Here is a 15,874-nt window from a genome sequence, read left to right on the forward strand (position 1 = left end):
CTGGTTGGCCCCTCTCCATCCCAATAAAACTGCTTGGAGCTACACACTCATGTACCAGTTAGGAATCTTGCATCATACTGAGACTTTGCTCAGTTTAAGTTGAGCTTGGAGGCCTTTCCATGTGGAGCGTGCATGCTCTCCAGGTATCATCTCCTCCCACAGTACACAAATCTGCATTTGATATTAGCTTGTGACTGAAAAGTGTAAGTTTTAGTTAAATAAATCTTCATGAGGAGATCAACCGGTGTACAGCAGAACTCCAGTTCACCTGGATGAAAAAATATTTCCGCTCCATAAATGCACTGCATTGCAGTGAACTTGAACATTCCTGAGTAAGAGACAACAGTTTTCCATTAATAATTACCCAATACGTTTCAGAGCACGTACAGAGAAAACCATTCACACAAACATACAGCAAAGTGTCACCAACGAGGACATGTGGTTAATTCTTAGCGGACTTCTCAGGGGAGCCATGGAAACTGTTCACCAAGTCACTCATTGTTTAATAATCGCTCACTGGCGGCCTGAATGGAACCTGTGTGTCCTCGGTCTGTAGATTTGGCCATGATTTATACCTATAATGAATAAAATCTATTGATAACAAGGTCTGTTTTAAGAAGTACATGAGAACTAGTAGCAAAGTTAATGTTTCTGCTCAGATCTGGTCCTCTTTACTTCCAGTGAGCCGTTCATCCCATCCCCAGCAGGTCATTGTAATTCAGAGCATGTGTTCTCTCAGTCTTGGGGGTCGATGAGTACAGTAGTGGCAGCACTTTAAAATTCAGCAAATTTCCTGGATGAGTCAAGAAGCAACCATGAAACTGCACCACAAGGTTGAACTTTTTTTAATGTTTTTATATGTGGGGCTGTTAGAATGAGATCATCTCAGTCCAAATCTGACAACACAGTCTGATGTACTAATACAAGAGCAGGGCTGTGCACAGTTTTGAAAAATAATCTACATTTTAAATAGTAGCATTGTCTTATCTGAGACAAACAACACGTAACAAAGTTACGTGCTGGTTGATAAATTACAATTAGTCAAATAGCCTGAATGAAACTGAGTTAAAAGTATACTGTTATTAAATAGACTCCAATTAGACTACCAAATAACCCCTCGCATTGTGTCATGAGCAGAGATTTGGTTCGATTTCATTTACCTGTGAAGGACTATCAAAGTTTCAAGCAAATCTATCAGATAAATGATCAATAAAGTGCATGAATATCATCCTGTCCTGACTTCTTCAGGGTAAATGTAGATATTGAAACAGCAAGAATCAAAATTACATTCTTGAAGCAACTCCAAAAAATGCAATGTTCTACGTCTATGTCTAGATATTTGGCACTTCAGTGAATTCTTATCAATTCATCTGATCTGTTCTTGGCTGCATAGAAAACCTCAATCATCATGGGATTCATCACACTAATCACTTTTTAAATGTTCCTAAATGGTGATGATTTGGGTATTTTGAACTGGAAATGAATACAGTTTCCACCTCTACATGAGAGTCACGTGCACTTTTATTATGAAAAGTTTCTTGAAATTGTACATCATATCTAAGTATTGAAGCATATGATTTATGGAAAGAGGAGATTATTTCCACCTTCTTCTAGAGAGCTTTATGTAATTCAGGATCAGGGTTAGATTGATCACGGCCCACTGGGTGAAGGTGGAATACAAGCTGCACAGGTCACCTGTAATACAGTCTACTGCTCATTTAGAGTCACCAATTAACTGCAAACACATGCTTTTGGACTGCATGGGGAGAGCCCGATATCTCAGGAAAAACACATGCACAGGGAACACATGCAAACTCTGAGTCCAGACTCGAACCCTTGATAATCTCACTGTGGGGTGAGAGAGCTGACCGCTACACCAATTCCAGTTATGCAGTTTTACTCATACTGAGATTCAAACTCAGAATCTTACCATTTAAAATTGATTGCCAAAAGACTGCCACATTTCCACCTCTGTACACAACAAAACATGAATCCATTCATGCATAAAGCTACATTAAATATCATCCTCACCCATGCCATGCAATCTATAAAGAATTTGATGTTTAAAATAAAGTGATGCACTGATTTTATGGCTCTGACTCATTTCTAAAATGTTTAGCCTTTTCCTTTTTGCTGTTAGCAGGGAGTTCGAACCACATGCATTATGAATCAGCAGCAGTTGTGTTTCCGCAGCGTCTTAATAAAGAGCTGCAGCTCTGCTCGCAAACTGCCTGCATGCTGTTCGGAAACAAAACGAAGAACCGTGGTTCCAAAATATGTTTGCATCGCCGTATGTGTGGCTTTTTATTGCAACCCACAAATGTCTGTATCCACCTCCCCACGCAGACAGTCTCATTGCACACGTCAGAGTCATTTCATCAGCAGTGACTGCAAGTCCTGCCTTTGATCAAAGTGAAGATAAAGAACATTGTGTGTGTGAACATACGAGGTTCAGTGTAAGCACTGGCTGAGCTGTAGTAAAGGCTTCTGGTTTGTGTTATTCTCTCTCCGTCTTTTATAGTCATGTTTTGCAGACTGTATTTATGGCAAATTTGAAAGAAGAATGCATGACTGTAAAATAGTATCCATATATGGAGACAACGAGTTTTGGGTTCAGTTAAGGTTAAACTCCAGTTTCCACATCGTCTCTATACTTCATAGCAACATGCAACTTTATTTTTCAGTGACTGCAGAAATGGAATGGCCCTATATTGGCCTCTCGATGGAAAAACTATTTTAGAAATATATTTTAAATTGGCATTCGGCATGTGTGCTATGCATGATGATTTGAAAAAATACATGATGCACATGTATATTTCAAATGCATTACAAGGTAAGACTTCAAGTTTTCCCATACAATTAAACCAAAATATCTGGTTTAATTGTATGCATCTGCTGTAGAGCATCTGCTCTATACAGCCATCCAAATCCATTCAAACACTCACCAGTTCATCACAGGGCAAACAGGGGTCACATTTCGCTCTATTTTACATGATTATAATTGGCTTCATGTAGAGATTGCAGCAATTTTGAGAAACAATTGTTAACATTTGGAACAATATGGACTTTTTAGGAGAAGAAAGGATCCTTTATTAAATCCCTTGTGGAAATTACTTTTTTTTTTTTTTTGCATTGACCCATCCTATTTTGGATACAGTGAACAGCCATGTACTGGAGCGCTTCAGGGATGGGGGTCAAGGGTCTTGCTCAGGGACTCAGTGTTTAGTAAAATGTACAGTTTGTGCGAAAACAAAGAACTCTAGAATGTAATTTTAAAGGCTATTATGATACTATTTTATCGGTCTGGTCCTCTCAAGATGAAATTGCGTCTGTTTGTGTCCCCTGAAGTGGAATGAGTTTGACCCTCCTGAACTACGGAAAGTTGGTTGATGTCAGAGGAGTTCTGTGGTTTCCCGGGGAGCCAGAAGGCACCACATGACGTCACCGAGTACCTTGACGAATGGCACGAGCGCAGGGACGCCTCCCCCCTGGAGCCGACGCCCCGCCCCATCTGGATACGGGGCTCCGCCCCCTGGAGCCGGGTCGCCTCCCACCCTCCGTGAGAAGCGGAGCCGCCGGAGTGGAGAGACGCACACAGCGGAGTCCGCTCCATCTCTCTCCGCAGCTAGCTCGCCCCGCAGCAAGGCCACTGCGGGAAGATGGCGACGGAAAAACCGAAGCATGAAGGAAGAGTTAAGATCGGACATTACATCCTGGGAGACACGCTCGGAGTGGGAACGTTCGGGAAGGTTAAAGGTGCGTGCGCGGACTGTCGGAGCTGTTAGTGCATCAGAATGAACTGAGGAGGCTGTTAGCCTAGCTGCTAACTTAGCATCCAAGCTAGCCTGTCGCAACCGCTGCAAAGGCAGCACACTTGTTGTCCTGGTGCTGCCTCAAGTCGTCCGCGATACTACGTGTTAAATTGCGTCGCTGTAGCCGCGAGTGGCAGCGACACATCTTGAATTATATGACATTAGCTCGTAGCATAGATATATTACAGTTAGCGTTGTTAGCTTAGCCTGCGAGCCACAAGTCGTTCGTCAAGATAGACACCGGGAAGTAAACCGTCTTGACTAGTGTTCATACTAATGGATACTTTTTTCTCGGCTTTCCCTCCATTTTTGCATGATATTAGAAAGTTCTGCGCCAGGGCATAGTGTTGGTTCCGAGCTGTTTCCATATTTGCTTTCCTGTTGGAACAATTACTGCTTTTAGATGTGTGTGAGGAGGGAGTTGGGCACCAATCTACGCCCTGTGTTGTCAGTCCAGAGGGCGGTGCGATCACAAACCTGTGTCAACTCACATCCTGGCATGCGTTAACATGAAATCAACTAGCATATTTATTCGCTGTTTCCTATTGTAAATCTCTTACATTTCTTCTCTTGGTTCACCTCGCGTTACCTTTCGTTTCCTAGGAACCTCCAATCAAGTCCTAATGCATACAAATGAAGTGAAGCACTCAGCCTCTCTTTAAAAAAAAAAAAGAAAAAAATCCGACAGCCACTAGCTCTGTTTACAGTCAGTCCATTTCCCTGTGAGTCACTGCTGGGCTCCAGTGTTTGTTGATGTAGAGAGGAAAAGCACTGGGCCAGTTGTTGAGTGCTTGTTGGCTTTATTAGGGACACAACGAGCTAATCAAACGCAGCTGTTTACTGACATATGCTATTTTCACTTTCCTGTTTTGCTTTAAGTCACCACACTTTGTTTGTCTTGTTACATTGTTATATCATAGACCACAGCTGTTTAGTCATCCCTTGTCAATGTGAGTAAACAGGGAGCTACTTTCTTCAAAGTTCAGTTTTTTTTTATGATTCCTAAAAAGTTAGGGTATGTTTCATGCCAGCTGGGGTTTTGGATTTAAAGTAGCATGCTTGTTTGAAAAAAAAAATGCTGCTGTAGATTATACAATTCTCAATAAAGACAGAATAATTGTTTTCATGTGTACTCATCAGCAGAGTGCAATGATCACAATAATAAGCTGCTGTCAGCATGTTTGTCAAACACATTTTAGATCAGGGGCCACGGACAGCGCAATTCCACTTTTAGTTTGCCTGATCAATAAAATAGTGCTATAATGTCCATTTTTGCTGTGGCATGATGAAAATACTTTTGCAGCTTACTACAATGGCAATGTAAAGCTGATTTTATTAATGCCTTCTGGTGCAAAATGCATTAAAATATCCCGTCTAAAAACTATTGCATTATGGAAGCTTTTACAACCACCATCAAGGATATCTCAGCTTGGGTCTCAATGTTGTATTGTGTCTGCTACTTTTAAGAAATTAAAAAAAAAAAAAATTAATTATTTAACCTTTTGCTGTGCTGGATTTATGCCTCCTGCGGGCCAGTTTTGGCCCACGGGCTTCATGTTTGCAATCTAGGGATATAAATATGAGTCACTTGGCATCATGTTAGGTGGTAAAAATTAACTATTAACTTCTGTTTTTGAACCTTGTGTCACTCCTTCCAAAAAGTTGTGCGCAGGGTCTCTTCTTTGTCATAGAAGTATTTTTGCACAATCTTTGAAATTTTCTTTTTTTTTTTAAGGAACTGCCATGAGCGCACCCTCAATATAAATCAATGGCCATTTGTTAGAGTTATGAATGGTTAATTCACAAATGATTTATTGACTGTTTGAGAAAGGAAATCCACAAAATGACAAACGCAGTGAAGTTGGTTAATGTTCAACTCCTGTGTTCGTTTCCTCTCGGCAGAACATTTTGTGTTTTTTTTTTTTTCCAGCTCTTTGCTTTCGTGTTGTTGTCTCTAACTGTAGGTTGCCTAAGTAGGCAACAGGTCTTTGCATAAAGTTGTAATTTAGTCTATTTTAGTCTGTTTCCCTATCAGTGATTTAAGGACTGTACAAACTACTGCTTTGAGAAAAACTGTTTTAAAGTAAACACAGACTGAATTTTGGACTTTCATATCTCAGGTTGATGACTTTACATGGATGTTGTTTCCACTGGATGCTTCTTTTTGTAATTCCTGAAAAGTGATCACTCATTAAACCTGATTTTCTGATGATAGTTTTGCACCTTTAACACTCTTCAGTCGGTGCTGTTTGTCACTGTTTTTTCGTCCTTGGTTTGTAGTCGGTATTACTCATGCACTCTCATCCTGTTTATCCCGCAGTGGGCCAACATGAGCTTACCAAGCACCAAGTGGCGGTGAAGATCCTAAACAGGCAGAAGATCCGCAGCTTGGACGTGGTGGGAAAGATTCGCCGGGAGATCCAAAACCTGAAGCTTTTCAGGCACCCTCACATAATTAAACTGTAAGTCGTAGATTACACCCTGCTCGCTGCTCCGTAATCCCCCCCGCCGCCACTTTAATGCCTCCCACCCAGCTATTTCCAGGCTTTTAAAAAGACGCGTTTTAAACTACATCCATGTAGGACAATATGTGTCTGACACGGGCCGTTCCGCCGCCAGCCGCGCCTGTTTTGTTTGTCCTCTCTGTCAGCCTTTCATCTCAGTGTATAGCAGTGGGGGGCCACATCGTCTTAAATGTAATTCCTAAATATGCATTCTCTGTTTTTATTTTTTTATGTTTTCGAGCGCCACGTCATTGTTTAGCTTTGCTGTCAGGCCTGACGCTGACAATAATCAGGATGCCATATCGGCCACCCTCAAGCAGAGGTGAACACCTCGCATAGTAAGCCCTAACGTGCTGTTGTGTTACGTTAGTGCCGCGATCTAAAAATATTGTCTGAAAACTGGGGGGAAAGGGGGGTGGTGGCTGCACTTCCTGTCTGGCGTGCAAATGTCCACAAGGCAAACAGCACAGTTACAGGGTCATTAAACTGACCAGGGGGCGTGGCAGATTGACACACACACACACACACACACACAGAGTTTACATTCTTGGGCATGCATGACATGGAGCTGGTATTTCAGACAGAGAGATTCGATCTGTGACAGGGAGAACAAACCACAGGGGCAAAGCTCATCTCAATACTTGTCCAGCCTGAATAAAAACAGATTAGGAAATGTGACGGAACGCTGCTTTATTAGACGTCTGCAGCAAAGTTGGCTGAACATCTGTTGACTACAGGAAACCATCCTAGGTGTCAAAGTTATTTTAGCTGCATGTAACCTTTGTTTCAGTGCATTAAATATATCAATAATAACAAGTCCAGTTTTTTTTTTTTCCCCTAGAATTGTGTTGCAATAAAATTTCGTCAGATTTTGAAAAGATTTTGAGATGTCTTCTGGCTGTGCCAACTTGGTTTGGCGCAGTGCTTATCGAGACAAGAAAAACAAGGTAGTGTGTAATCACTCCACTGTAGCAACACACAACAATCACGTTCCACTTAAGCATTTGTATATAAACCTGCACCACACGATACCAACCGCCCACACTCAAGCTAGTCTGGCATGGAGGAAGCCAGCAGTGTGAAACATGAGGCCCGTTTGTCAAGACCGGGCCGCGAGAGGCTCCGATCTTTACCAGGATACGACCAAACTGTAAGAATTGCAGTGAAGGCATCGAAACCATGCATGCAAAATGAAGGAGTTTTTTTTTTTTTTAATGAATTTTGCAGCAAGAATTAAAAACAATTTAATGTTGAGATCTTAGTCCTTTTTGCTGCTATTTGCACAACATTTTGCAGACCTTTCTCAAAACTTATGCTTGACGCCACAACAGAGAAAAGCCTTTGCAGTTCAAATTTAAAGGTTGTTATGGTTCTATTAACGCCTCAACTCTACATTCTGCAGACCATCAGTGTTGCTTTCAGGGTTAGACTGACACAGCTATTTTGTTGCTCCTGTGTTTATCCAGAGGTCGTATCCAGAGAACACTGTTACTTCTGCATGCAGATAAGTTTCGTTACTCAATGTTGATCATGGTTACCACAGGAGCCAATGTGGCTCCGTGCAAACATCGCCTCTGAAATGCAAATGTGATGCCAGCAGTGACTCTGACCTTTGACGTTTGAAGTTCATTTTCAACTTCGCTCGCGCACGGCGAAAACTAGATTTTCATAGTTTGCAGGAAAGACGGAGAGGAAAGGGATTCTCTTGCGGATTTTCATGTTTTCATTTACATATATTTCTCTCTGCTGCCACACATTAGAGAAAAAGAGGTCACTTCTTAACATACTCTTTAAGCTGGATGCAGTTTTTTTTGCTTGCTCTACACACAATCCCTGACCAGGGTTGGAACTAGGTTAGTCGCTGCCCTGCTTTAGCCAAGAGACATCAGGTTCGTTCGTTCATATATGGACACTCGTGTGGTTTAATTGGCGTTGGAGTGCAGGGGGACAGTACAGGCATTGTTTACATGGTGTAATGAAAGGCAGGATTATCATGTGGGACTATGGTGGATTTGTGTCGGTGCTTGTTGCATATTTGCAGCATTTCTGCTGAGTCATTCCCACCGAGGGACCCGCTAAGTACATGTGTGACGCTGAAAGCTTAAACATTACCAGTATAACCGCGCTGCTCGCCCAGAGCACATTCCTGTCTCTTTTCTCAGCTTTGATGCGTTCAGTTGCAGAAAGGAAATAAATGCTGGAATCATCATCTCTGTGTTCACACCAGGTATCAGGTTATTAGCACCCCGACTGACATCTTCATGGTGATGGAGTATGTCTCAGGCGGAGAGCTCTTTGACTACATCTGCAAAAATGGAAAGGTAAACACACATACTTATCTCCCACACTTTCTCTCACCGTCTCCATCTTTTCCTGCACCACAGATGTAGTATATTATATATTTCCAACCTGTTGTGGAGAGGCGGTGATCTCTAAACTGTGCTGTCCGTGGCTGGAAAAGATATGAGAATTGAACATGAAGCGCTGCTCAGTCAGCAGCGATGTGTTAACTGAGTCACGGAGAAGAGATCACACCTAATGGATAATTTCTGCCTTGACAGCTGGATGAAAAGGAGAGCCGGCGACTGTTCCAGCAGATTATTTCAGCTGTAGACTACTGCCACAGGCACATGGTGGTGCACCGAGACCTCAAGCCAGAAAATGTGCTGCTTGATGCACACATGAATGCCAAGATTGCAGACTTCGGTGAGTTTTTAATTGGTCTAAAAACACGTTTTTTTTTGTTTTTTGTTTTAAATGATTTGCGTGTGTACTTTAGCATGACTCTGTCCTTATATCAACATTTTCCTATCACGTGTTCAACAGTTACCATACAGTCCCAGGTTGTAGGTTTGGCCTCTCCATCTCTCCCTGTCCAATCAGATTACTGTCAGGTTATGTTACGGTTGTGATGGTTAAGGGGGAACTGTGGCTCAGCTGGGAGAGCGAGTCATCCCAAGGTTGGTGGTTCAGTGTCTCGTCATGCCCTGTCCACGTGTTGGAGTGTCCTCGGGCAACACTGAACTTTGGTGTGTGAACAGCTTTTATGGCAGCCAAACACCAATGGGTAATTTTTTAATTAAGTTTAGAGGAAGTAGAATGAGATACATTGATACCTAAAAACAGAGTGTAAATATATTATGACTCAACGCGAGGATTGGTTTTTCAAACTCAAAGCATTTATCACAGTTTGCTTTGTTGAAACACCGACTGTGGTTTTCTTACTGCTCCATCCGAGCACGTTTTTTTCCAACTGACTGTGAATCCTGAGTGAATATATTTGCATTTTGTTGTGGATTTGGTTTTTTTCCTCAGTGACTCATTTTTACTTTGGCCACCAGAGAAGAGACATTTTCTCCTTGCTGTGAGGCTGAGCCCAAAAAAGTGAAATAAACACAACAATGTAGTTTTTGAAACGCAGCTGACTAAATCCGCATTTTGTCATGACGAATCTCACCGGTTCCTGAAGAACGAGGAGGAGAACTCTTCCTGAGCAGATCAAAGTTGATCATAGATGGATGCTTTGAGTCATGGTATTTGGGAGGTAAATGCGAGGCAGTCTGTTCAGCCCCAACCCCATAGTGTGAGCTGGATGAAGAGGAATCGTAGCAACAAAGGCTTTTAATGTGGTTAAGTAGACATTGAAGTATTGAAAATCCACACATGTGCTCTTTAATTATGTGAAATCCTGTTCAGGTTTGTCAAACATGATGTCAGACGGAGAGTTCCTGAGAACAAGTTGTGGTTCTCCAAACTATGCTGCTCCTGAGGTCATTTCAGGAAGGTAATCTTTTCTTTCTTATTAGAAGCAGCACCAAGAACTTACACTGTTTATAGTTGTAACTGGTGTAATGTTGCTTCTTTCCCCTCACCTGAAGGTTATACGCTGGCCCAGAGGTGGACATCTGGAGCAGCGGGGTCATCCTCTATGCCTTGCTGTGCGGAACGCTCCCCTTCGATGACGACCACGTGCCAACGCTCTTCAAGAAGATCTGCGACGGGATATTTTTCACCCCTCAGTATCTGAACCCTTCTGTAATAAGCCTCCTCAAACACATGCTGCAGGTGGACCCCATGAAAAGAGCCACGATCAAAGAGATCCGGTAAGGAAACTGGCGACAACGTTCCTGTAAATGTTTCTTATTTTTCAAGGCGTCTGTGTAAAGCCGCGCCTGTCTGTTCGACCGTAGAGAGGACGAGTGGTTCAAGCAGGACCTCCCCAAGTACCTGTTCCCCGAGGACCCGTCGTACAGCAACAACATGATCGACGACGAGGCCCTGAAGGAGGTGTGCGACAAGTTCGAGTGCACGGAGGAGGAGGTCCTGGCCTGCATATACAGCCGCAATCATCAGGACCCGCTGGCCGTGGCCTACCACCTCATCATTGACAATCGCCGCATCATGAGCGAAGCCAAGGACTTCTACCTGGCGTCCAGCCCGCCCGACTCCTTCCTGGACGACCAGCACCTGACCTCGTCCGGCGGCGCCGTGGCCATCAAGCCTCACCCCGAGCGGGTGCCCTTCCTCGTGGCCGAGACGCCCCCCAGGCCCCGCCACACGCTGGACGAACTCAACCCCCAGAAGTCCAAGCACCAGGGCGTGAGACGCGCCAAGTGGCACCTGGGCATCCGCAGCCAGAGTCGACCCAACGACATCATGTCGGAAGTGTGTCGCGCCATGAAGCAGCTGGATTACGAGTGGAAGGTAAGAAAGAGAAGAACGCCCCGGATTCATTCAGCCTCGGAAGATGTGGCCTCATCACAGCCGTCTTTGTCTCAAAGGTGGTCAATCCGTATTATCTTCGCGTGAGAAGGAAGAATCCGATCACCGGGATGCAAACCAAGATGAGCCTTCAACTCTACCAAGTGGACAGTAGAACCTACCTCCTCGACTTCCGTAGCATAGACGGTGAGTTTTAATCTGATTGAACCGATAAGGTTTGACCCACATGCAGCTTGATCTAGTGTGAAACTATTTCCATTGTTTTTCAGGAGTTTTGATCCTTTTTTTTGTTTCTTTTTTCACTGTGATCACATATCCTGTCGTATCTCATCCCGCTGACTGTAAAGTTCATGACCAGCTCGGCCTCACGCTGTGGAAAGTCTGGACTCGGGTTTTGTTTGTCAGGATTGTGCCCTGCTGTGTGCTTGCCTCCGTGCAGCCTTCATAAATGATTGACTCAGAGCTTAGGAAGTCTGCGTAGGTGCTTTCGCGCTACCTCAAAGGGGAAATGTGAGATAAGGCTGTTGTTCCGGGCCATTGATGTTGTGCAGGCATGCTGTACAAAAGCTGCGAGGCCAAAATGTGACTCCCGGCCGGAACCGAGTCAGCTCCTGTGGATCTGAAGCGTAGAGACTCTGAGAAGAGGAGAAGTGGAAGATTAATTTTTTTTTCCACAGTGAAATGAAAAGCTGATTACTAATGAGTGGTGTGAAGTTATAAACAGATCCTGCTGTGTTGATTGGTTTAACTTAGCACTTTGCGATTGTTGAAATGCCACATAAAGAAGTGAAATGCCTCTTCTTTTGTCAGGCTTTCCAACATCCACACGATCTGCATTGTAGTGCATTTGCATCATCTGCATGTACAACTTTAATCATTTTCAGATATATTCAACATTTTATGACCAGTAAAAACAGCAGGAGAAAAATAAAATCTTACCTGTTTAGACCAATCTCATTAAAAATGTCTACATTGAATTTTTCCACTCTGAGGGTGGTGGTTTTTGTAGAGTCCCAAGACCTTAAAGTCAGTGTAAAGAGATATTATAACAATTATACAAACCAGTGTGCATTTGTTCAATATTCAATATTATGTTCAATAAGATAAATTGATCAATCTGGTGCACCAACTGACACAAGCAAATCATCAAGCAAAGAAGCCACATTGTGAAATACAAGAAATACTACAAAAAAAAACAAAACACCGACAATGAGCACAGCAGACTTTTTTTTGTATTCATATCATTTTGTTAGTTTTCAAGAAAGCTTGATGTTGCACAAGTTTCCTTAATATGGTCACATGCTCGTTATGAAGCTAAATGAGATTTATCTTTAACAAAAACTAGACCTGATTAGACAGATCAGATTAGACAGACTACAGTGAACACATTCTTTCCTTTCCTTTTTTTTATTTTTTTTAATTTTAGTAATCCACTGTGATAAAAAAAAAAAAAAAAGTCTGAAAAGTTCCAGCAGATAATGCAGTAAAGGGAAGAATCGAGCTGTTGTAGAGACTTTGCAGTGCGTCTGACAGGTTTGTGACGGCTGAAACGCCCTGCATGCGGCTCTGGCTCAGCTGGCCGAGCGGCTCGTCTTCCTGTTGGGAGGTTGCAGGTTCGATCTCACTCAGTCCACCGAAGCATTGCCTGTATGTGTGAATGTGAGTGTGAAGTGCTTCGAGAGCGCTGAATCCTGACGCGTGACCGATTGAGAGCTTCTGCTGTGTCTTTTCAGATGACATGATGGAGGCTAAGTCTGGAACGGCGACCCCGCTCCGCTCCGGGTCCGTGGGCAACTACCGCACCACTATTAAGAACGATGTAGACGGGGCGGACATTCCAGCCACTTCCAGCACTGTGCACCCTGCCAAGGCGGCAGAGGGCTCCTTAGCTTCGTCGTTGACCTCATCCATCGACTCGACGGGCGGGGCGGACATCGCGTGCGTCCCCCGGCCGGGAAGCCACACCATCGAATTCTTTGAGATGTGTGCGAATCTTATTAAGCTACTTGCACGATAGCTCGCAAAACAATCGCTAGCCTTTATTTCCTCTCCGAGTGTCTTTATAGCAATAAGCATGCAACCGATTCATGGCTCAGTTCGTCCCGGCTGAGGATGAAGTGATTGTTCCATGGCACTGATGCAGGTTGGCGTTTCCCCGAGAGCTGAGTGGCGACGTAAAGGGAGGGGGAGGGGCCATAACTGGGGAAAGATGAATGACAAGCGACTTAATCAGCAAGGACAGAACTGCATCTAGGAGGGGGTTTTTACAGTTTCCTGATCAATCTAATAACAAATGTCCACGTCCCACGTATACACACACACACACACACACACACACACACACACGCGCGCAAGTGATTACACTGAACCTGCTGTACTGTAGCCAGTGAGCACTGCTTTTCCAGTACAGAGAACAAGACCACGTTTCTGCCTGCAGAGAAGGAAGCCGCGCGTCGGGAGCTCAGGAGACACACCTGGGTGGCAGTTGTAGGACGCAGGAGGCACTTTTGCACAAGTTTCTTTCATTTCCTGCTGCTCTTGTTTATTCTCTCAGTGGGGATCGGAGAGGCGGCGCAGACGTATCGGGGCCACAACTTGGCGTCGGTCGCTCCCGTCACATTCACGGGACTGAGGAAGGAAGTGCGGTGGCCCCGCTATCTCTGTCGCCCGTCAGGGACAAAAGAATGCGTCATCACATTTATGGTTTTATTTCTTCTTTCTTTTTTTTTAATTTGTCAAGAAAAACAAACAAAAAAAAATCATGGTTTTGTCCTTGTTGTAAAAATTGTTTGAATTTGTCTGTCCCCTGCATTTTTATATATAAAGACATGAATATATTTATCAGTGCGTTCAGTGGATGGAGTGTTGGTTCTAATGGAAATTGAATTTTTCTGTCTTGCATTGAGATCTATTGCTGGATGGTTATGTATTTTTCTTTCTTTCTTTTTTTAACTGTCTGGTTTTTCAACCAATATCACACTTTTGTTTCCTTCAATCACAATTCTTCTGATACTTGATTGTTTTTTTTCCCCCCAGATAACTATAGACTGATTTTACCGTTTAATTTCTTTGCCATGAAAGTCAAAACCTAGAAATATATCATTTTCAGTGTCACATATTAAAATGACAAGTTGATTTTGACTTTTTTTTTTGTTATATTTCCTGTATTTCTTTAATTAGATTTAATTATCTAGAGTTTGGATATGATTACTTTGTGAAATGCCTTTTGCCTACATTCACTTCTTAAATGCCAATCCATCACACGTGTACAGTCCTCTGGGCTCAGTTTGAACGTGAGTAGTAGCAATTACATGCAGTGCATGGACAGAGTCTGTTGGCAGGTGAATACATCCCAGAGATTGTCAATTTTTTGACATGTTTATGTTTTGAATGGCCACACATTCCCCCGAGTTTTTGACCTTAAAGTGAAGGTTTACCTGTGATTAAAGGCGGTACAGACGGATGTGCTGAGACCTCTGGTAGAACAGTAGAAAACCACACACGAGCATTAAGTGTGTGGCAGATTTATATTTTATAACCAACTGTTACATTACACTTGCAAGCCCAGTAAGTCTTATATATGTCTTATTTGTAAGTATAATGCATCTCACTCCGTTTTCTGTCTACGGTCTTAAAACCTTTGAGTGGTGTCTGTCTGGCTGCCTTATCATTATCAGTACTGTTTGTTTTTTTTTGTTTTTTATGTTAGTAAAAGTGGAAATTTTAAAAGGTTCATAATTTTCTTTTGCACTTTTTTTTTGCAGTTATAAAGGTGTAAATCCTCAAAGTTTTAGCGTCAGTGTTAAGTTACATTAATATTCCAGTCACTGGGGATTGCAGAAAAGAATATGAATATTCCTAATTGTGGAAGTAAATATGTGCTTATGTTTTCAAACCACTGTTGAAACCAGATACTTGACCATTTCCAATAATGGCGATATGAAAACCAAAGCAACACTTTGAGGTAAATTGGGTCTCTCTTTCTCTTTAAGTCATCTTCATAACTTTGCATGTTCTTACTGTAAAGGCCTTAAAGCTACAGTATGCAATATTAGTGAAAATAATCATGTGGATAAATCTAACCAGCTAGCATCAAAGCAGTCAGTGTTGTAATACCACTTTGTACCACAAGGAAGTTTAACCAACAGTGGCTCACCACTGCCACCCAGTGCATCAAAGTGGCATTACTCCAATCTCACATACTGTACCTTGAAAGTTTTGATTTTTTTTTTTCTTTGCTAAAAGGTGTCTATAGCCGAAGCCTGGATTTCCAGTGTTGAGCTCTCCACAGCTTTAAAAATATGAACTGTCTTGTTTAAATTTACATTTCATCGGTATATTTCAGCAAAAGTTAAGAGTGACGACACATTCGATCATCTTGTTTATCTCTGGACTGAAATATTTTGTTGATAATTGACCTTTATGTCTCAATTTCACTAGAATGATATATGTTCATGGTTTGACGCACACTATGGTCCTGGAAAAAAAAAAAAAGAAAAAAACATTATAAAACTAAACATATAGTTTTAAAAAGGCAGTTGTAAGTTCTGGCTGTGAAAAACCAACCATGGTCTGCATGATGGATTTCTTTGGGAGGAAAAGATGAATGTCTGCAAAAGTGTGAGCCTTTTGCCAGATTACAGAATGATGTTTTTGTGGAGTGTTCAATTCAGTATCTGAACTGCTTTAAAGGAACATTGTTCTGTATTTGTCTGGTGTGTGTGGGGACCCTACCAGGTGGACCAGTGTAAATCTGAATGGACAGTGTTGAATCATTTGTATACACAACTGCCTAATAAACTGCTCAACTGCACAGTTTTGCTCAAGCATGTCTGT

At 42.6% G+C, this 15,874-nt stretch overlaps 1 protein-coding gene across 1 annotated transcript; it reads left to right on the forward strand.

Annotated features, from left to right (window-relative positions):
• Positions 1–3,577: 3,577 nt before the first annotated feature.
• Positions 3,578–15,578, forward strand: prkaa1 (protein kinase, AMP-activated, alpha 1 catalytic subunit). The gene is made up of 9 exons (XM_030085488.1): positions 3,578–3,756; positions 6,133–6,274; positions 8,544–8,637; positions 8,878–9,022; positions 10,013–10,100; positions 10,195–10,419; positions 10,507–11,020; positions 11,098–11,224; positions 12,772–15,578. Exons 1-9 carry the CDS (start codon positions 3,660–3,662, stop codon positions 13,053–13,055), a joined length of 1,716 nt encoding a protein of 571 aa, XP_029941348.1. The 5' UTR covers positions 3,578–3,659; the 3' UTR covers positions 13,056–15,578.
• The last annotated feature ends 296 nt before the right edge of the window (positions 15,579–15,874 follow it).

This window comes from Salarias fasciatus (assembly GCF_902148845.1).
Source record: "Salarias fasciatus chromosome 7 unlocalized genomic scaffold, fSalaFa1.1 super_scaffold_4, whole genome shotgun sequence".
NCBI lineage: Eukaryota > Metazoa > Chordata > Actinopteri > Blenniiformes > Blenniidae > Salarias > Salarias fasciatus.

Bases quoted from the DNA above. Each gene is read 5' to 3' on its own strand.
- prkaa1 (XM_030085488.1), top strand. From the start codon at position 3,660: ATGGCGACGGAAAAACCGAAGCATGAAGGAAGAGTTAAGATCGGACAT. The intron at 10,420-10,506 runs GTAAGGAAACTG...GTTCGACCGTAG, and splicing joins GCCACGATCAAAGAGATCCG to AGAGGACGAGTGGTTCAAGC. The intron at 11,225-12,771 runs GTGAGTTTTAAT...GTGTCTTTTCAG, and splicing joins CGACTTCCGTAGCATAGACG to ATGACATGATGGAGGCTAAG.